The sequence below is a fragment of the Mustela putorius genome, unplaced genomic scaffold (genome assembly GCF_011764305.1).
Source record: "Mustela putorius furo isolate JIRA1106 unplaced genomic scaffold, ASM1176430v1.1 tig00003923_pilon_pilon_pilon, whole genome shotgun sequence".
NCBI classification, from domain to species: Eukaryota; Metazoa; Chordata; class Mammalia; order Carnivora; family Mustelidae; genus Mustela; species Mustela putorius.
Window position 1 is genome coordinate 3,087,694 of NW_025422068.1, and position 23,071 is coordinate 3,110,764.

Sequence of the window (23,071 nt, forward strand, 5' to 3'; positions counted from 1 at the left end):
CCATTATTGGTCTTGAAAATTGTGCTTTGGGAATCCGTATGGTCCTACATAGCAAAAACCATAAAGCTGAACTTGCTTGCCTATTAAGCTGGTGAGGAGTGAAGGGAAATTGTGTGTCCTCACTCACTTCCACAGGCCCAGAAACATGGAGCACTGTGAACTAGGCAGGAGAAGAAGAAAGGCCTATTCTGACCGGGGATAGTAGGGGAGAAGGTAGAGGTACCAACACCCTAACCTCTCATCTCCCAGTCGGAACTCAAAGATAAAGCCCCCTCTACTCCCACAGTCCATGTGTCCCCTCTCAGAACACAGCTGGAGTTGGTGGTTCCCTTTGGACTGAGGCTTGGTTGCCACTGGGCCCAGCTTCTGGGAATTATTCAAAAAAGCCAAAGACTCGAGTCACTTAAACCCACAGCTCTACTCATTTCCATGACCCTGCAATCGTGACTGGAGCTGAAATCAAGAGTTGATCGCGTAACCCACTGAGTCACTGGGTGCCCCTTAAATAATGTTATCTTAAATGGCACTCGAACTCTATCCCCAGGACCCACTCTACAGGCCAAATCCAACTCCTGGCGTGTTTCTGTATAAGTTTTTACATTTTTTGCAAAGTTGTTTTAAAAAAAAATAAAAGATGCTACGGAGACTGTATGTGGCTTGCAACACCTAAAATATTTACTATCTGGTCCCTTTTGTTTTTTTTTAAAGATTTTATTTATTTATTTGACAGGCAGAGATCACAAGTAGGCAGAGAAGCAGGCAGAGAGAGAGAGAGGAGGAAGCAGGCTCCCTGCTGAACAGAGAGCCCGATGTGGGGCTCGATCCCAGGACCCTGAGATCATGACCTGAGCCGAAGGCAGCGGCTTAACGCACTGAGCCACCCAGGTGCCCTATCTGGTCCTTTAAAGACCATGTTTACTAAGCCCCTATTTCACACATCATTATCCTTGACTGATTGACCTATAACATCTAGACAGTAAGGAAAACAGAGGGGCTCAACCTTCCTTCAAACGACACTCAGGTGACATTGTACTTTTTAGTCTGCTTTTCTGCTTCAATTTTACATCCTCTTCCCTGTTACCTCCAAAAACTTCTCCCCCGCCAATGCTGCCCCCCCACAGCTCTTTCTACTTGTGTATTTGTTATTCTCACCAGCTATCAAATGAGTTAAGTAGCCAAGCTCCACAAAGGACAGGTTCTGGACCAGGCTCTATGCAGCTATTCTGTGGGTAAATTTTGAACTTTCGTGCCTCAACATTTTACCCCTTAGGTCTCTTTTTTTTCATTTTTTAAGCTCTGTGAACCCTGATACCTCAATGTCACTTACAAGGCAACTTCAAGCCAACATTCTGCCTATATGTGTAATGTAAATCTAATTCCACTTTTACTCCTGTGCCCATTTGTCGGTTATGAAAACAGCTTTTTGTATTTTTTCTTTTTTTCCTCTTCCATCTTAAATAGCTTAGTCCACACTGACCTAAAATGCTCCGCTCTTCAGAAAATCACTCTGTAACTTTCAGGTTTTGATGTCTCTCGACATCAGAATTAAATAGTAACCCAGGAGCTGGGTTACTATTTAATTTTGCTGCTCTATGTGTTGCCTGAAAGGGTAGACTTCTTGTTGGGGTGCTATTACTAAATACATTATCCCTCAAATCTATTTCTGTCCAATGTAAAGATCTGCTTTCTCAGGTTGTTTGCTTTAAAATAACTAAGCCAGGTTCTATGAGAAGTTGGGAGACTGTTCTCGCTGTGTCCGGGAACAGCTTCACACACGCACCCATGTGGGAGGCTTCAGGATAGAGAAGAGTTTACCAGGTGATAAGGTTAAAAAAGCAAGTTGGGGGAGACGAGATCTAAGGAGCCTTCACGGTGGACCACTGTGATTTGGGTCCCGTGTTCTCGATGTCTTTGGATATCACACCTGATTAGCTCTTGGGCCATGTCATCTGGATGCTAACAGGACATCCGAGATTCCTATCCTTAGAAAGGCTTGCTTGTAAGGTTGACCCCTGGCTGGCATCTGGGAATTCAGATTTTGGGGGGATCCCCCCCATTCTGTCCCTGAGGAGAGCGGCTCCGTTCCCAAACGGCACCAGTAGGGTTTATGCTAAAGACTTGCTTTCCTTCATGAGTCTGGACTTCTGGTGTGTGCTCTGACAAGAAAAGCCTGGCCTATGTAACCAGCCTCTCAGTTAAACCTTGGACGCTGAGTCTTGGCCGGCTTTACATGTGTTCTGTGGGACACTGGGGGAATTAGGCATGTCCTGAGTGACTCTCTGGAAAAAGAAGTTTTGAGAGCTTGGACTGATTTCCTCTGGAACTTGTTCCATGCGACTGCCTCCTTTTTCTGATTTTGCTTGGTATCATTTTGATAGGATAAATCACAGCCACGAATATGACTGTATCCTGAGTCTCGTGAATCCTCCCAGCAAATCACCAAAACCAGGCGAGTCTGAGGAAGCCCCAACACACTATGCTTAGCTACACTTTTGGGCCCTGATACACATAAGCCAATCAGCATATCCAGCATCTCTAGAGCGATGATGATTCAACGGTTGGCTTCTGACTCAGGCGCAACTAGACCGACTAGATGAGGCCTTCAATGGGGCTTTTGTGAGAACCCAGGGCTCTTTATCCTGCTGGTAGACTCGGAATGGGGCTCTTGAGGCTGCATCTGCTGGTTGCCCTCGTGCGACCAAACAGGAAAGAGCTGGAGTTGCCGGCAGGGTACCACATGGGGGGTTGCAGATAAAGCAGCCAGAGAGATGGCAAGGAACTGGGCCGGGATCCAAGGGAACTGCTTGACGAAACCCCTTCAAAAACAAACCGACCCTTCTAGAGGTTTCTTCAGTTATGCGAGAAGGTTGTGTTACGCCAGTCTGAACTGGTTTTACTATTGGCCACTGCAACAAAAATCCCAGCTGACGGACTACAGAACCATGCCAGAGCCTGGACGGAAAGGTGACAAGTAGGAACTCTTGTGGGTTCCTAAGCTGGGAGGTGTGTGTACTAGGAAGACTCCTCTGATGGGTGGCACGGTGGGACCAGCTGGGAAGCCACTAAAATGAGCTGTCCACCACGAGGGCACACTTGGGTAATGGCGGCTAGAAAACGCTGGAATATTCAGGAAGTGGAAGTGAACGAGGGGATGCGGGGGGGGGGCAGTGAGGACAAGAAAAGTCAAAGGTGACTGGCTTCTTAGTCGGCCTCAAGACACATTCAGGAATGGAGGGGAGGACCAGGCATTTACCTTGGGCACGCGTGCGCAGTAACCAGGGGACAACAGTCCAGTAACAATTTGGAGCTGTGGGTGGGACTGGGGGATTTCGGAGGGAGCGGGGCTAAAATACAGACTCCGAGCAACCAGCACTCGGGCGATGGCTGAAGACAGGACAGTGGATGAAACCAACCGGGAAGAAAAGACCTAGCAAAAAGGGAGGAGGGGCTGAAACTTCGACTGAAAATCCTGAAAAGTTAGGGAGACAGAGGAAATTATAAAGGGGACAAGCAGAAGACAGGGAGATTAATCCACAGGTGCACTAAGAAGTTAACACCTTTCTCAGTGGAGGATAAAAGGGAAGAAAAGAACAAAAGAGGACGGTACGATCGACAGTTATTGAAATTACAAAAAGATTAAGGAGCACGAGGATGAAGAAGCTGCTAAGTCTGGATACCAGTAGCTCTCTGACCTTTAAGACTGACGGAGATGGGTTAGTAAGATAATTAGAACATCTTTCTTAGAATCTTTTAAGCATCTAGGGTATACAGTCAACACTTTCATTAGTGGGGGGCATTTGATTAATTTTAATATGCGATTTCTATTTGGAAGGACACAAAGCTCTTCCAAGCTCAATAGGAACAACTTCTATTTTAAACGACCAGTGTTAAAAGACTGCTACTTTATAAACAAATTCAACTGGTAGAACAATAAATCACTTTACATTACAGTTAATTTTATAACAGCATTCAGAGATCATGAAGCTAGGGCATGGCTGCCGAGTATGTACCTTTTCTTCTACACCTTCTACATTCCCAGCTCATCCATTAGGTCGACTGTAACCTATTAAGGCGCTTCTGTGCTCCACCGCTGCAGAAGTATTCCATTTCCACAATTCTGAGAGCGTTTCCTTTGACCCCTGAGCTGTAGTTCCCCCCGTCTTGCTCCCTGAAGTGAAATGCCAGGCCACGCTCCCAGAAGCCTTCTTCGGACCGAAGACAGTCCACCCAGCAGCTCAGGAAATCATCAACGGCTCAGCCCAGTCACCAGTGACAAGTTCGCTCGGGCCAATGCTGAAGGGCCATCCCCAAAGGACCGACCAGCTGAGGCCTTATGGTAAGTGCACCGACCACAGCCAAATGTCTCCCTGGGCTTCCTTTGTTTACCAACCCCCCCACTCCAGGCGTCAGTCTCAAGAACACCTCCAAATACAGCTCCTACCGGCAGATCTCCATCTCGAAGTCTGTCTCCCAGGGAACTGAGCCCGGAACAGCCCCCCACCCCCCACACGTCCCCTTCAGCTGTGCTCTATGAGCGGCATTCAGGCCTTCCTCGACTTCAGCACCCCACCTGCTGGTCACCTCTGCAGCCAACCCGTCGAAAGGGGATTTCCATCAGCACACATCACCTGCTATGTGTGGGGAGAACATTAGCATAACAGGACCTGTCAGTCACAGCTTTCTGGCTGCCAATGACCAATTAACCAAGAAAACCCTGTTTGGTATTTACAGGCATTGTGTGAAAATAAAGGATTTCCAGCAAAACAGAGTGGAGTAGAAAGAAAACTATTTGGGAACATAAAGACCCTTCTCCTGCCTTGAAGCAGGACACTGTTGGAGTATGAAAAACAAGTGAATATGTGTGATAATTCATGTTAGAACTGGGGTATCAGTAAATTAGAGATCAGAAAATAACAAAACAAAGTGTAAAAGACTTCAAAGTGGCCTTTCCTCATCTAATTTTCCTTTCCACTTATAAATGCTATTATGATTCTAAAGACCTGGGTGAAAGTTTTTTTATTATGAAGATAGAGCTCTGAGAACAGAAAGATATTACGTGCTGGCTTACATTTCTTGTAAAAAGAACAATAATGTGAAAAATTAGTAAAAAATTAAAATCTCCAAACTTATCTAAAACCTGAAAATGGTAAGCAGCTTTCCCTGTATCTTAGTTTTGATCACTTTTGCTTAATCAGATTTGCGTATCTGGGCGAAGAGAGTATGTAGTTTTTCTAGTCTTGTTCACACTGCAGTGTGTCCTTCAGAGCTTGGCGTACTCTTTAAGAATCGTTTGAAGCTTCTGGCTCAGCATGATGTTCCCTCTGGCCTTCAGTCTGCCACTAAAGAATGCCTGGAAAGGAGAGAGGAAAAACAGAGCGCCAGACTTAACCACTTTACATTTCCTCTTTTTTAAAAAAGATCATTGGTCACACTGAATACAACCGAGATAACAACTCTGGAAAACAAAGGCAACTTTTATCCAGCAACAACACTTTAATGATTATGGGGAGCACCCATATTCTAGATATGTAAGGGGGGGGGGGAGCATCTTTTGGAAAATCACAGAATAATCTGAATTGACAGACTTGTGAGTTTCTGCTTCAACCCACCCTTGGAGGCCAGTGTAAGTTCTTAAATGTGATTTTGAGACTCTATGAATAAAAGTCTTTACTGTGTTCCTAATGCTAAAAATATTTATGACACCATGAGACAGAGAGCCAAGTACTGACAGAAGGTCACGTCACAAAGTCAGGCATCGACCCTGTGCTGGCGCCTCCAAGGGGCTGGGTGAAGAGCCAGGCTCTGCTGCTTCCAAGCGAGGGGAGCAGGGTGCAAACCCCTTCACCTCCAGCAGCTCCAGACTCCTCATCTCCAAGAGGCCTGAAGAGAGGACTTAAATAAGGCAGGCCTGCCACTGCGCTGAGGGCATTAGTGCGGCAAGCGCTGAGCTTGGCCTGCCCCAGGCAGCAGGAGCACAATAAACTTGCGCTTGTCACTACACCAGGCCTCGCATGGCCTGACGCCATGGGCTCTAGGTGCACCTCTCGACCCCACCTGACGCAGACTCGGGCAAAATGCTGAAGATCCCCCTCGGTGTCAACTTCCCTCTCGACAGAGGGAAGACAACCCACACCAACCCAAAAGAAAAAAAAAATCACAGTTTACATAGCTGAGAAAACGGTATATGGAACATGAAGTGAAAAAGTGGAAAAAAAAACCCACAGATTTTTAGCCACAACTACTACTTACCACTGCAAAGCAGCCTGACAAACACGATGTCACTTGGGAAGCACAGCCATGAGCCCACAGTGGGCACACTGAACATCTATTTACTGCCAGCGGACAGCAGGGCCATCTTCAGGCCCCAGAGCTTCCCCGACCCAGCAGGAACGGGGGGCCAGGCTGCGCACACTCGACACTGCCTCCCGATTAGCAACCAGCGGCAACTTAATCTTAGAAGCAAATCCTCATCAATTGGGGGAGAAGCAAAAGCCTTTTTAAACTTCTGAGCCCGGCAAAAATCAACGAGAACTCATTCAGTCGGGATCAAGTGTTCCGTGTTCGAACGGGAGACTGCAATTTCAAAACTAAGACCGCTTTCGCCGCGCAATTATGGACACTACGCTCACAACCCTGCAGGGAGCCAGTATGGACACCTGCCTGCTCACTTCCAGCTCCCAGAGGGACATGCGACCTTGGATAAGGTCCTTGAACTAAGTCCACCAAAACCAGCAAGCAATGGTTGTCACAGAGTGCCAAGGCTATGTACATAGATCTGTACACCTATTTCCTCAGGGCAGATGCCTAACAAGAAACTGCTGAATCATGACCTTTTTTTTCCCTTAAAGATTTTACTTACTTATTTGACAGAGAGAGAAAGCACAAGCAGGGGGAACGGCAGGCAGAGGGAGAGGAAGAAGCAGGCTCCTCGCTGAGCAGGGAGCCTGAAGCAGGGCTCGATCCCAGGACCCTGGGATCACGACCTCAACTGAAGGCAGAGGCTTACCCCACTGAGCCACCCTGGTGCCTCCAAATAATGACATTTCTTAAGTAAGCTTCCTAACCATGCTTCCCTATCACCAGCTTCCAAACCACACCGTGGCTCTGCAGCAAATTCACAGGCACTGGAAGGAATGCTCGAGGCAAGTATGATGACAGCGGTCACACACAACTTTTGTTTGGACACAACTACTTAACCAACTGGACCGCTGGGTATTTCTTTTGGCCTAGGAGTACCAGGCGAAAAATATGGAGACCGTAAGTTGCCATGAAGGAAGAAAGTCGGAACCTCTTCCACAGTGCTTTCCAGAAAGACTTTTCCAAATGTATAGTCCCCCAAACTACACGTGAATGCTCTTACACAAACTTTAACATAATCTTTGCAAATGTGAGGCAAGATGACATCCTTTAATTTGCATTTTGTGGATACTGGGAAAAATTAGTAGTTTTTCTAAGGCAAGTGAGTCATTTCTACTTTTTTACTAATACTGGTTCATATCTTTTGCCCCCTTTTTTGTATTTAGTGCTTTCCAGAATTTTGCAAAGGTTATCAGTACCACTAGACCATGATTCATCGTTCCCTTTATTAGTTCTTTTTCACACTTGCTTTAATCTACTCCAGTATTACTGAGTGTCCACAGTATATATACTAGGTAATATCCTAGGCAGGAAATAGCTATTGCCCTCTGTTCTCATGAAGCTAACATTATAGTAGGGGAGTCAAAAAATAAAATGTAAACAAGTAATTAAGACCAGCTATCAATGCTATGAAAGAGAAAACAAGATACTCTCAGAGACTGTAACAAAAAGGAACTATGTGGGATGAACTAAAGCCAGTTATGGAAAAAGCTAGGGGACAAATTCCAGAGAAGGCAAAGGCACTGACAACAAAGGAGTAAAAGCTGACAAGAAACTGCAAGCAACAAGAATGAAAGTAGCATCCTAAGAGGGGAGGCAAGTGGTATTGGCTGAAGCTAGAAACACTGGCAAGAATCTCTATCGTGTCCTGCTCGGCCCCCACTGTTCACGCGGCCTCCTCGCTGTTCCAATGGCAGTAAACCCGGATCCTCCTGCCTCCACATGTGGTCTCCTTGGCCTCATAGCTCATCCCTCACGGTAGTCAGCGTAATCTCAGGCCTCTGAGGACGAGCCCATCTGAAACCCTTCCTCTGTCCATCACACTCTGACCCAGGGGCTGGCAAGCCGCTGCCCCCAGGCCAAACTGGTCTGCTGCCTGTTTCTGTGAACACACCTGTACAAGGACACAGCCCCACTCCTCTGCCTCCCTATTATCTGTGGCTGCTTTGACTCTACAATGGACAGACTGCGCACTTGCAACATAGACCATCGGGCCACACAGCGGAGAATGTTTACTACGCGACCCTTCATGGATCAAGGGTGCCAAGCAGGGTTCTAACCCATTGCTTTGCCCAATTCTTCTTCATGCTTGCAGTCAGATTTCCTTCCCACTCCTCTCTAGAAATAAGCTCAGACAGTAGTGGCACCGTCTTGCTCTGCCATGCCAAGCACCCGAATCAGATTAAGTGCATTTAATGCATTTCTTTTTTGTTTGTTTGTTTTTCTTTGTTTGCTTTTTAATTTCTTTTTTTTTTCCTTTCTATCCTTTTAGATATTTTTTTAATTTTTAATTTTTTATAAACATATATTTTATCCCCAGGGGTACAGGTCTGTGAATCGCCAGGTTTACACACTTAATAGCACTCACCATAGCACATACCCTCCCCCAATGTCCATAACCCCACACCCCTCTCCCAACCCCCCTCCACCCAGCAACCCTCACTTTGTTTTGTGAGATTAAGAGTCACTTATGGTTTGTCTCCCTCCCGATCCCATCTTGTTTCATTTATTCTTCTACTACCCATTTAAACCCTCATGTTGCATTACCACTTCCTCATATCAGGGAGATCATATGATAGTTGTCTTTCTCCAATTGACTTATTTCACTAAGCATGATACCCTCTAGTTCATCCACGTCGCCGCAAATGGCAAGATTTCATTTCTTTTGATGGCTGCATAGTATTCCATTGTGTATATATACCACATCTTCTTGATCCATTCATCTGTTGATGGACATCTAGGTTCTTTCCATAGTTTGGCTCTTGTGGACATTGCTGCTATAAACATTCAGGTGCATGTGCCCCTTTGGATCACTACGTTTGTATATTGAGGGTAAACACCCAGTAGTGCAATTGCTGGGTCATAGGGTAGTTCTAGTTTCAACATTTTGAGGAACCTCCATGCTGTTTTCCAGAGTAGTTGCACCAGCTTGCATTCCCACCAACAGTGTAGGAGGCTTCCCCTTTCTCCACAACCTCGCCAGCATCCGTCATTTCCTGACTTTTTAATTTTAGCCATTCTGACTTGGGTGAAGTGCTATCTCATTGTGGTTTTGATTTGTATTTCCCTGATGTCAAGTGACGTGGAGCACTTTTTCATGTGTCTGTTGGCCAACTGGATGTCTTCTTTGCAGATATGTCTGTTCATGTCTTCTGCCCACTTCTTGATTGGATTATTTGTTCTTTGGGGGTTGAGTTTGCTAAGTTCTTTATGGATTTTGGACACTAGCCCTTTATCTGATATGTCATTTGCAAATATCTTCTCCCATTCTGTCAGTTGTCTTTTGGTTTTGTTAACTGTTTCCTTTGCTGTGCAAAAGCTTTTGATCTTGATGAAATCCCAATAGTTCATTTTTGCCCTTGCTTCCCTTGCCTTTGGTGATGTTCCTAGGAAGATGCTGCTGTGGCTGAGGTTGAAGAGGTTGCTACCTGTGTTCTCCTCAAGGATTTTGATGGATTCCTTTCTCACATTGAGGTCCTTCATCCATTTTGAGTCTATTTTCGTGTGTGGTGTAAGGAAATGAATGGTCCAACTTCATTTTTCTGCATGTGGCTGTCCAATTTTCCCAAAACCATTTGTTGAAGAGATGTCTTTTTTCCATTGGACATTCTGCCCTGCTTTGTCGAAGATTAGTTGACCATAGAGTTGAGGGTCTAGTTCTGGGCTCTCTATTCTGTTCCATTGATCTATGTGTCTGTTTTTGTGCCAATACCATGCTGTCTTGATGATGACAGCTTTGTAATAGAGCGTGAAGTCCAGAATTGTGATGCCACCAACTTTGGCTTTCTTTTTCAGTATTCCTTTGGCTATTCAAGGTCTTTTCTGGTTCCATATAAATTTTAGGATTATTTGTTCCATTTCTTTGAAAAAAAAAAATGGATGGTATTTTGATAGGAATTGCATTAAATGTGTAGATTAATTTAGCTAGAATAGACATTTTCACAATATTTATTCTTCCAATCCAGGAGCATAGAACATTTTTCCATTTCTTTGTGTCTTCCTCAATTTCTTTCATGAGTACTTTTAGTTTTCTGAGTATAGATTCTTAGTCTCTTTGGTTAGGTTTATTCCTAGGTATCTTATAGTTTTGGGTAAAACTGTAAATGGGATTGACTCCTTAATTTCTCTTTCCTCTGTCCTGTTGTTGGTGTAGAGAAATGCAACTGATTTCTGTGCATTAATTTTTTAAAAGATTTTATTTATTTATTTGACAGAGAGAGATCACAAGTAACTGTGCATTAATTATATATCCTGACACTACTGAATTCCTGTGCAAATTCTAGCAGTTTTGGAGTGGAGTCTTTTGGGTTTTCCACATATAGTATCACATCATCTGCAAAGAGTGATAATTTGACTTCTTCTTTGCTGATTTGGATGCCTTTAATTTCCTTTTGTTGTCTGATTGCTGAGGCTAGGACTTCTAGTACTATGTTGAATAGCAGTGGACATCCCTGCCGTGTTCCTAACCTTAGCAGGAAAGCTTTCAGTTTTTCTCCATTGAGAATGATATTTGTGGTGGGTTTTTCATAGATGGCTTTGATGATATTGAGGTATGTGCCCTCTATCCCTACACTTTGCAGAGTTTTGATCAGGAAGGGATGCTGTAATTTGTCAAATGCTTTTTCGGCATCTATTGAGAGTATCATATGATTCTTGTTCTTTCTTTTACTGATGTGTTGTATCACATGGATTGATTTGCGGATGTTGAACCAACCTTGCAGCTCTGGAATAAATCCCATTTGGTCTTGGTGAATAATCCTTTTGATGTACTGTTGAATCCTATTGGCTAGTATTTTGGTGAGAATTTTCGCATCTGTGTTCATCAAGGATATTGGTCTGTAGTTCTCTTTTTTGATGGGATCCTTGTCTGGTTTTGGGATCAAGGTGATGCTGGCCTCATAAAATGCGTTTGGAAGTTTTCCTTCCATTTCTATTTTTTGGAACAGTTTCAGGAGAATAGGAATTAGCTCTTCTTTAAATGTTTGGTAGAATTCCCCCGGGAAGCCGTCTGGCCCTGGGCTTTTGTTTGTTTGGAGATTTCTGATGACTGTTTCAATCTCCTTACTGGTTATAGGTCTGTTCAGGTTTTCTATTTCTTCCTGGTTCGGTTGTGGTAGTTTCTGTGTCTCTAGGAATGCATCCATTTCTTCCAGATTGTCAATTTTGTTGGCATAGAGTTGCTCATAGTATGTTCTTATAATTGTTAGTGTTTCTTTGATGTTAGTTGTGATCTCTCCTCTTTCATTCATGATTTTATTTATTTGGGTACCTTCTCTTTTCTTTTTGATTTGGCCAGGGGTTTATCGATCTTATTAATTCTTTCAAAGAAACAGCTCCTAGTTTTGTTGATTTGCTCTATTGTTTTTTTTTTTTTTACTTTCTATTTCATTGATTTCTGCTCTGATCTTTATGATTTCTCTTCTCCTACTGGGTTTAGGCTTTCTTTCTTGCTCTTTCTCCAGCTCCTTTAGGTGTAGGGTTAGGTTGTGTGCCTGATACCTTTCTTGTTTCTTGTGACCGTCTTGTACTGCTATATATTTCTTCTCAGGACTGCCTTTGTTGTGTCCCACAGATTTTGAACCGTTCTGTTTTCATTATCATTTGTTTCCATGATTTTTTTCAATTCTTCTTTAATTTCCCGGTTGAATCGTTCATTCTTTAAAAGGATGCTGTTTAGTCCCCATGTATTTGGGTTCTTTCCACATTTCCTCTTGTGATTGAGCTCTAGCTTCAGAGCATTGTGGTCTGAAAATATGCAGGGAATGATCCCAATCTTTGATACCAGTTGAGACCTGATTTAGGACCCAGGATGTGATCTATTCTGGAGAAAGGTCCATGTGCACTAGAGAAGAATTTGTATTCTGTTGCTTTGGGATGAAATGTTCTGAATATATCTGTGATGTCCATCTGGTCCAGTGTGTCATTTAAGGCCTTTATTTCCTTGTTGATCTTTTGCTTGGATGATCTGTCCATTTCTGTGAGGGAAGTGTTCAAGTCCCCTACTATTATTGTATTATTGTTGATGTGTTTCTTTGATTTTGCTATTAATTGGTTTATATAGTTGACTGCTCCCACGTTAGGGGCATAGATATTTAAAATTGTTAGATCTTCTTGTTGGGACAGATCCTTTGAGTATGGTATAATGTCCTTCCTCATCTCTTATTATAGTCTTTGGCTTAAAATCTAATTGATCTGATATAAGGATTGCCACCCCTGCTTTCTTCTGATGTCCATTAGCATGATAAATTGTTTCCCTCACTTTAAATCTGGGGGTGTCTTCGGGTCTAAAATGAGTTTCTTGTAGGCAACATATAGATGGGCTTAGTTTTTTTTAATCCATTCTGATATCCTGTGTCTTTTGATTGGGGCATTATAGCCCATTAACATTCAGGGTAACTATTGAGAGATAGGAATTTAATGCCACTGTATTGCCTGTAAGGTGACTGTTAATGTATATTGTCTCTGTTCCTTTCTAACCTACTACTTTTAGGCTCTCTCTTTGCTTAGAGGACCCCTTTCAATATTTCCTGTAGAGCTGGTTTGGTGTTTACAAATTCTTTCAGTTTTTGTTTGTCCTGGAAGCTTTTTATCTCTCCTTCTATTTTCAATGATAGCCTAGCTGGATATAGTATTCTTGGCTGCATGTTTTTCTCATTTAGTGCTCTGAATATATCATGCCAGCTCTTTCTGGCCTGCCAGGTCTCTGTGGATAAGTCTGCTGCCAATCTAATATTTTTACCATTGTATGGTACAGACTTCTTGTCCCAGGCTGCTTTCAGGATTTTCTCTTTGTCACTAAGACTTGTAAATTTTATTATTAGGTGATGGGGTGTGGACCTATTCTTGTTGATTTTGAGGGGGGTTCTCTGTACCTCCTGGATTTTAATGTTTGTTCCCTTTGCCATACTGGGGAAATTCTCTCCAATATTCCTTCTGCTCCCCTCTCTCTTTCTTCACTGGAATCCCAATTATTCTAATGTTGTTTCGTCTTATGGTGTCACTTATCTCTCGAATTCTCCCTCATGGTCCAGTAGCTGTGTGTCCCTCTTTTGCTCAGCTTCTTTAGTCTCTGTCATTTGGTCTTCTATATCACTAATTCTTTCTTCTGCCTCATTTATCCTAGCAGTGAGAGCCTCCATTTTTGATTGCACCTCATTAATAGGTTTTTTGATTTCAACTTGGTTAGATTTTAGTTCTTTTATTTCTCCAGAAAGGGCTTTTATAGCTCCCGAGAGGTTTTCTCTAATATCTTCCATGCGTTTTTCGAGCCTGGCTAGAACCTTGAGAATCGTCATTCTGAACTCTGGTTCTGACATATTACCCATGTTTGTATTGATTAGGTCCCTAGCCTTCGGTACTGCCTCTTGTTCTTTTTTTTTGTGGTGAATTTTTCTTCCTTGTCATTTTGACCAAATAAGAGTATATGAAGGGGCAATTAAAATACTAAAAGGGTGGCAAAGACCCCAGGAAAATACGCTTTAACCAAATCAGAAGAGAACCCAAATCGTGGGCGGGAGAAAGGGGATAAAAAGAGGTTCAAGAAAAGAAAAAGAAACAAGTAACAAAAGAAAACGAATAAAGAAAAAATATAAAAAGAAATATATATAAGATAAACTAGTTTAAAAACGTTAAAAAATAAAAGGGTAAAAGTTTAAAAAAATTTAGCAGAAGGAGAAAAAAAAAATTGAGGAAAAAAAAATACCTAAATTAACTGCAAGACTAAAGAATCATGGGGAGAAAGCCATCAGTTCGTGCTCCTCCTCTGGATTTCCGCTGCTCTCCTTGGTATTGAACCTGCACTCCTTGGTAGGTGAACTTGGTCCTGACTGGATTTCTTGTTGATCTTCTGGGGGAGGGACCTATTGTAGTGATTCTCAAGTGTCTTTGCCCCACACGGAACTGCACCACCCTTACCAGGGGCTGGGCTAAGTAATCCGCTCGGGTTTGCTTTTGGGAGTTTTTGTTCCCGGAGCGCTTTCCGTAGAGTTCCGGAAACGGGAATGTAGAGCGGCCTCCCAATCTCCAGCCCGGAGGAGCCAGGTGCTCAGGGCCCCACTCCTCAGTGCGCCCTCAGGGAATAGCACCCAATTACTTCTGTCTCCCTGGCCTCTGGCCGTCCAAGCTCACGGAGCCTGCGACCAGTTCAAGGTAACCCCGAGCTGAGAGCTCACTCTTCGGCTCTGTCTCTGTAGCCGGCTTCCCCGTTCTAATACCTGCAAGCTCTGCGACACTCAGACTCCCCCAATCCTTCTGTGACCCTGCAGTACCTGCGGCCACGCTGACCCCGCATGGGCTTCACCCCAGTTTAGCCTCTGGAGCGATGACCCTCAGTGGAACAGACTTTTAAAAGTGCTGATTTTGTGCCCCGTTACTCCGCCGCTTGCCGGGAGCTGGCCCCTCCCCACCACGGTCTATCTTCCCGTCGCTTTGGATTCACTTCTCCGCCAGTCCTACCTTTCAGAAAGTGGTTTATTTTCTGTTTCTAGAATTGCTGTTCTTCTTCTCTTTGATCTACCATTGGATTTGTAGGTGTTTGAAATCTTTAGATAAGCTATCTAGCTGATCTCCTGCTAGCTGAAGTAGTCTCAGCCTGCTACTTCTCCACCATCTTGGTGCTGAATGCATTTCTGAGAAGGAATCAACTAAGGCCACGAGTCACCCAGCACTGTACTGAGCTCTTCATATATATTATCAGACTAAATTATAACTGGCCTTTGAGATCATTACAATTATTGTATTAACTTTACCAATGAGAAAATCGAGATTGAGAGAGGAAGTGACAGAACTTAGATCCAAACTCAGAACTACCTGATGTCAAAGATGCTACTCTATTACTTGACAGTTCTCTTTAAATTAGTCCTTTTCTCCAGGAAAACTATACTTTCTCATATATTCAGTGGCTCTATTCCCTATAAACGTTGCACAGTTGTCTTCAAACAAGCTTTCCTTGTTAGGGAAGTCACTGGTATTCCATAGTTTGGGTTGGGATTATAAACAACTTCTTTTTCAGTGATACCTTCTAGTTAGGTTCGCTGCTGTGTGAAAGCAATTTTTTGGTAATTATGGAGCACTGGCTCAAAGTCCTTCGTTCTAAGAATCAGTAGTTGATTCTCTCAGGATTTCTAGCTTAAATGAGAGTTTGATCAAAGTAACATTCTAATTATTACAACAGTTTCTTTAATTTTGTGTGTTTGTGGACTGGCCAAACACTTCAGAACAATATTCACTAAAAATGGTCAGAGAGGGTGCTCCTGTCCTTGTCATTATTTTTCACAGAAAAGCCTCTAAGTGTCTGCACTTAAGTAGGACACTGGCTCTTACTGGTCTATCCTTCTATTTTCAGTTTTCAGTGATGATTGTTAAGACAAGTTCTTAATCTTCTACATCAGGAATGAATTTCAAATTTTATGAAATATCTACTAATAATATGGTTTTTCACCTTTGAACTAATGATAGAATATATTTAAAGGTGTAGGTGTGAGTTTTATATGGTCTTACTCCATGCTGAAGAAGAAACTCAGTTTTAAAGGGGGTTATGTGGAACTCTGCTAATACATATCATCTGTCAACCCCGATATTGAGACTCCCTGAGTCTCCTTCACAGCAATAAGGAACTTGTCTTCTAGGTCAGCATCTGGGAGCCAGTTAAAAACTGCAATGGTCCAACAGGATGCAATGGTGACAACTGGGCATGTTGGGACATTACCTTCTGGGGATCCAGCTTGCCCAGGACCACTTCCATGAAATCTTCATCTGAAAGGGTGAAGGTTGCGTCAGCTGAGCCTTTGGCCGGGCCTTGGTACACTTTTCCAGATCCGCCTTTGAGGTCAATAGCTGTCAAAAGTAGGAAGAGAGCAATGTCTATTTTTTTCTGCACAACATGAGAGTAAAATAAACCAACCAAAATGTGAACATTTTTACAGTTTCCAAGTTCATGTGGTGCTTTTTACATTATACAATATATGTCACTTAGAAAAATTTAGAAAATCCTTTATTTTTCAAGATGGCTTTTTATAAATAAGTTGTTCAAAACAGTCAAATCAAGGGCACCTGGCTGGCTCAGTTGGAAGAGCATTTGACTCTTGATCTCAGGGTCGTGAATTCAAGCCCCATGTTGGGTGCAGAAATTACTTAAAAATAAAACCCCTTAAAAATAGACCAATAGTTTCACCTCAGTGAAGAAGTTTATACAACAGACATTTTAAATGTTAATTAACATAGAATAACATAAGGAAGTTAAGTGACTAAGGCCTTTAGATTCAAATACAGACACTCTAGTTAACAAAAGAAGAAAGCTCAATATCGTTTTATTTAATGAACTTATTTTGAGAGAAAGCATGCGAGCAGGGGGAGGGGCTGAGGAAAGGGGGTGAGGAAGAGAGAAAACTCGACGCTCCACAAGGTTCAATCTCACCACCCTGAGATCATGACTTAGCCGAAATTTAGAGTCAGACACTCAACTGACTGAGCTGACCACCCAGGCACCGCAGAAAGCTGAATTTTAAAACAGGTGCATATTGGCTGGGTTGAAGGAAGGGAACACACACACTCTAGTCACCTCTCAAATACGTGCCTTCATCAAACGTTCTGTCATGGATAGCAAGACACTCAAAACAGATTCGTAAGAATGTTTTAACAGTTTGTTGCACTTGAAATTTATAAAATATTTATTGCCCTCATTGTTGCAAATAAGCATTAAAATTAGTTTCTTTTCCCTTAATTGTTTCTGACAGAAGTGTTCAGTGTCCCAGAAACAGGCTGAGTAACTGGGAAAGCGATGGACAATCACATTCAAGGCTCTCTCTTAGAGAGCTGGATGCCCAAGCTACATGTTAGAAAGTTCTGTCTCCCATGTGACAGACACCAGTCATCCAGTCCTCTGGTGTCAGTCTCCAGAAGGCGCTCTCTCTTGCTATAGCAAAGAAGCTACCATCGCATCGCTGCCCCTGAGAGTGTGGAGAGAACTCCCAGGTGAGGGCCACAGAGAAGCGGCACATTTGTGAGGAAACCCCTCACTGCTTAACTACATGCTGCTTAACTGAGACTTGCTCCAGAGAGAAAACTAAATCACGCCAACTCTCTGAGAGAAGAGGATTTTGCCAACTAAGGTAAAACAGTAGTAACCTGGTGGTAATGGTTACATGGGGAAGGAGAGGGGGAACTTTTTGCTGTGTACGCTTCATTCACTCACTTCACTGTGAGTTTCTACCCAGGGAGTCCGACCGTACGCCAGGTACTGAGTCAGGCGCCCAGAGCAAAGGCTCTGTTCTTATTGGCACTTACCTGGTAGACACATCTTTTCACATAATGCTTGTAGAGTTGAAAAGGAAGAGAGAAAAAGGGAGGGAGGGAGTCAGGAAGGCTGGAGAAGGAAAGGGAAGGAAGAAAAGCCTGTAAACTCTAAAAAGCAAACCTCTGGAATTCAAAAGACAACCTTCAAGATTTTAATTCTTCACAGTAAGTCTGAAGTCCACAAGACCTGCTCAGGCATGAAGGGGGACCGCACACATCTTAACGCTCATGTGTGCGAGTGACTCTCTGAGCGGACGGATGGGGGCTCGTCGCCGTCCACCCGCCCTCTTGCTCCCCCTGCTTCCACGTGCAGCTTTCCAGCCCTGACTCTTGCAGAGGAGTAAAAGTCTTCTGTGGAAAGCTGGTAACGAGGATTGATGACAGAAACGAGGCTAGGAAAGGGAAGGTTCTTAGCAAGGACACAGGCGATCGGGATAGAGGAGTGGAACTGCCAATTCCACAGTAGCTCAGGTCATGGTCTACAACATGGCACGTGTGGGAGCCTCAACACCCACCACTACCTTGACTTTACAGCCAATGGGAAGGTCATGGCTGATCTTACTGAAATGAAGAAACAGAGAGCATGTATTTTCTCCTACTGGTAGAAATGATTTTAAAAGCTTTATGAATGATAGTAGCTCTGTATTTATATAATCATTCAGGCTCTAAAAGAGTCCATTAAAATTTCAGTCGTACTTTACAACACTTAATGAAGGAGAGATGTCAGATGAGAACAGGGCATCTGGAAATTTAGGGATCTTGGACACTCTTGGGATGTATGTACCTTAGAAAGGATACCACAGCAGAAAGCAGTTACTTTTATTGATGCCTCCTTCATTTAAGATGACAAATTCTTTGATGGAACAAGAATGTTTTGTGTTTGTATCCCCTATACTTCCTTGAATAGAGAGTACTTAGAAACTATTTGTTAATGGATGATTAGGAAAGCACAAAGAAGCAGCACTTCTCTTAAGAAAGAAAAAACAGTTAACAACAACAAAAGGAAAACTTAAGTCAAATACAGATATTTCTTTTAAATCACACCATGAAGGACATGATACTTTGGTGCCATTTCTGACAAAAACTCAAGCTCAATCTAATAATCATGAGGAAATATCTAATAAATACAAACTGTGCAGCATTCTATAAAATATTTGAGCTCTACTCTTCACAAGTCCCCCCCCACCCCCATAAAAAGGCAGACTGAGGAACTCATCCAGATTAACAAGCTAACAAGACCTAATAATGAAATGTATTATCTGATCCCAAACTGGATCCCAGGTAGTTCTTTCTTTTTCTTTCTCCATTTCTATTATTATTTTTATTATTATTACTATTAGTATTCTTTGACTATAAAGGACATTAATGGGACAACTGGTGAAATAATAAGGTCTGTTGATTAAATAATACTGTATCAATGTTACTTTCCTGATATTGATAATGGTTTTATGCAGTCACGGGGTAAGCTGTGACAGGGGAAGCAGTCACCACTGCTGCTAAGGGAATGGAGCCGAAGCAGATGTCACTTCAACACACATGTCCCCATTCCTGACGGGACACCGTATTTCTTTCCAAAGGTCACCTTTCAAGTCTTTTCTGCAAACACATGAAACTCTTTTGGATCCCAATGCAAAACGTGGAACCAGCATCCTTAAGATTTGGTTTCTATCACAGTTGAGACACCCTAAAAGGTGAATTGGTTTGATGGCTAGAAGGGCCATAAGCACTAACCCAGGAGCTAAAAATAGGTTCTAATGACCAACAAGTCCTCCAGGATGAATGTATTCTGCTCCTAAAAGAACACCAGTTGCTGAATCTCCCACATTCCAGCCAATCTCCAAGATCCAAAACAAATGACCTCTAACATTTAAAGAACATCTTCATCCAATATTGTCACATAATGCATAATGGATGCCTGGGTCTGGTCCAAACATGTAGACTTGGCTCTACACCATTAATGTCAGTATGTATTTTGTAGACCCAAATAACCTCATTACTCAACTAGCTACAGAAAGTAATACTGCATTATATGTCTACACCTTGCTATATAAATGCCAATTCCAACTGTGTTCCTATAATGGAAAAGACTACAAATACATGAAAAGAAACTCAGTTTCCGTGAGGGGGAAAAACTGCCAAATCGTTCAATACCAACCAGCTTAAACCTATCATCTTAAGGAAAATGGAACATATTTTTACTCAGCAGCACTGTGTCATTACTACACAAAAATCAATCTGTCTCCATCAAAAGCTACTGTTCTTAAAGCTACTTTACAGCCCTTGGATACAATCGAACAACAAACAGATTCTTACTTGGACTAAAGTTAAAAGAAATTGCATATTTACGATCCGCGGGCCACATTCTAAGATGCTCACTTTATTTAGAGACAAATGCAAATGCTGGAGCCATAAGCTGAGAGCAGATACTTGTGCAGGATCACTAGGGATTTCCCTCCATTTTCTTCCTGCAGACCACAGAGCACAGCAGCAAAGCTAACACTCTGAGTTCCAACCACCATTTCCTTGAGCATGGTTTCCAAGTCTGTACTGGCTGACGTCTCTCCCACATTCCAGGCCCACCGTTCCTACCGCCTAGTCCAGATCTCAGTCGGCTATGGGTAAGCACGAGCACCGGGCTTATCCCCTGCTCCCTAAATGGTCTCCTCGCCCATGTTTCACACATCTGGCAATGGAGTCACAACTCCAGCCCCAAAGGCTCTTCCTTTCATTTCATCTGCAATGCAACAAACCTTGTTTCTTCAACCTCTATATTCAAACTTCCCTGCACACCTGCCTCTAAGCGTTATTCCCACAGACAAAAAAAAGAAAAAGCCTATCTTTTCATATCTGTAATCTGCAACCTAACAGAGAACTTAGCACATAGTAAACATAAACGCTCAATTATTACTTGAATGATCCAATCCTCCCATTCTGTGAAAGCCGGCAGCACCTTTTCCATGTCTCTTATCTATTCTGTTCAGAATTATTTATACATATGAATAGGTTTGAATTCCTTATTTGGATTCCTTCAGGCCAGATGTGTTTTAGAATTCAGAATTTTTCAGATTTCAGGAAGGAAATATGGTGTATAAAACGTGTTTTACATAGTATGGAAAAGCTCCGATGATGTAACACTCTATAAACAAATACAGGATTTCTGTACTCAATTCCTTCCCTGGGTGAGAGATAAGACAGTTGTTTACACCACTGAAGTTCCAGCCAGGCTTTGCTATCAGTGAGTTGGGGAAAAAAAAAATAGAAACAAAAACCACCTTTTCATGTTTAGACTTTTTGGTTTCTGGAGCTGCTGAAGGAAGCAGATATATTTAAATTTTAAGGAGCAGGCTACATAAAGCCTCTGATTCTTTACCTTCTTTATGCCTTCTGGTCATCCTTCATTTCCTTTGAATTTTAACTGCTGCTCAGAACAGAATGGGATCTAGACAGTTTATCAGAACAACTTTTCGCTGGCTTTAGAAGTTAATAGTAATAAATATTTACAAGCTACACTGTATACTTATAAAAGGTTTTAGTGGTATCACACTGTTCCTGAATGTTTCACTCATATTAAATAGACAATATCTACACAACACATTATTGTTTTAAGAGAGGGAAAGGCACTAATTTCAGCCCTTTTTCTAAAAAGAAAAAGCTTTCCATCTAAGGCTACACATTCTACATGGCTTTTAGCACTTATACAAAATACATGCAAAGAGGTTACTGTGTTGTAGACTATACTAGAATATAGCAATAAAAAAATTAATCTGCAGGGCGCCTGGGTGGCTCAGTGGGTTAAGCCGCTGCCTTCGGCTCAGGTCATGATCTCAGGGTCCTGGGATCGAGTCCCACATCGGGCTCTCTGCTCAGCAGGGAGCCTGCTTCCACCTCTCTCTCTGCCTGCCTCTCTGCCTACTTGTGATTTCTCTGTCAAATACATAAATAAAATCTTTAAAAAAAAAATTAATCTGTAGCTCTTTCTCAGGCTGAAACCCAAGGTCAAATAGGAGGAGACATATTATTATAAATGATCATAACACAGTAAGATAACCGTAACAAGCAACAAACTGTTCAAAGGAAATTCGGGGATTTATTTCTCTAGCTGATGTCCATCTGCACCTTTGCAACCTAATCAAAAAATCCCTAGTAAAGTAAAAAGCCAAAGGATAACCTTTATTCTTTTTCTTTTTTTTAAGATTTTATCTATTAATTCGACAGAGAGAGAGCACAAGCAGGGGGAGAGGCAGAGGGAGAAGCTGAGCAAGCAGCCCAACACCGGACTGGATCCCAGGACCCTGAGATCATGACCCGAGCAGAAAGCAGATGGTTAACCAGCTGAGACACCCAGGCGCCCAGGATAACCTTTATTCAAAAGGGTAAAATACCTGAAGACATAGCATCTTTGAAAACGGGTGTTCAAACACAGCAAGGCTTTCAATTACATCTTAGAGTAATAAAAAAAAAGACATAACAAGATCATTTGTCCTTGATATTATTATATTGTTACATGTTATAATATTATTATTTTATATATTATTATGTAGTAATTATATATTATACATCATATAATAATATAATTTTAATAATGAAATAAGGAAAATATGCTTCTATCTTAATTTCTATCTATGTAAAGAAGCACTATGTGTGGACCATAATGTTTTATAGTTGGTAAACAAAACATTGTCTCCAGAGGTAGAATAAGGAGGTGCAGTGACCATTCCAAGATATGGCTCCCTCCCCCTAAGTTCTCACCAAGACCCTGCTTCTGGCTTCTTCTTAGGCAGACCCAGGGCCTGCACCTCTCTGCTATGTGCTCGTAGCCTGCAAGAAAGGAAAGGACAGGCTCTCCAGCCTGTCTCCAGTCATCTCTGCCCAATGAGGCAGAGGCCACACTGGCCTTCACCCTCCTGCTCCTGCGTAACCAGGCACGACAGGCCTCAGGGGGCCCAGACCTCTAAGGCACAGCTAGGACTCCTCCTCCACAGCCCAAACTAACCCTGACCCAGCATGGACACCACAACTCACCTAATTCTCCCTAGACCAACACTAATTTGGTTGTAAAAGACACTCCTTGGGGCACCTAGATGGTGCAGTCGTTTAAGCGCAGAACTCTTGGCTTTGGCTCAGGTCATGATCTCAGAATCATTGGACCTAGCCCCATGTGGGGCTCCATGCTCAGCAGGGAGTCTGCTTGGGACTCTCTGTCACCCTCTGCCCCTCCCTGCCATTCTAAAATAAATAAATTAATTAAAAAGGAAAAAAAAAAGACTCTCCTTACTCTCCCCGCCCTCAAACCACATGCTGCTCCATAGATTTGGCGGTGGTGGTGTGTGGATGGCATGGTGGGGGACAGAAGGCAAAACGGGCACAGTCCAAGATCTGTGGTTAAAACGCATCTCCTAGGCCACTAAGCCAAAAGTCCTTG

General features: G+C 42.7%; 1 protein-coding gene across 1 annotated transcript in view; it reads right to left on the reverse strand.

Moving 5' to 3' along the window:
* Window positions 1–3,885: 3,885 nt before the first annotated feature.
* Window positions 3,886–23,071, reverse strand: part of HSD17B4 (hydroxysteroid 17-beta dehydrogenase 4) — a 91,952-nt gene continuing 72,766 nt past the window's right edge. The window contains exons 23-24 of the mRNA XM_045069353.1: window positions 16,064–16,191; window positions 3,886–5,350 (exon numbers count right to left, since the gene is read on the reverse strand). Coding sequence (XP_044925288.1) covers window positions 5,261–5,350; window positions 16,064–16,191 — 218 coding nt within the window. The 3' untranslated portion in view covers window positions 3,886–5,260. The remainder of the gene's footprint in view (window positions 5,351–16,063; window positions 16,192–23,071) is intronic.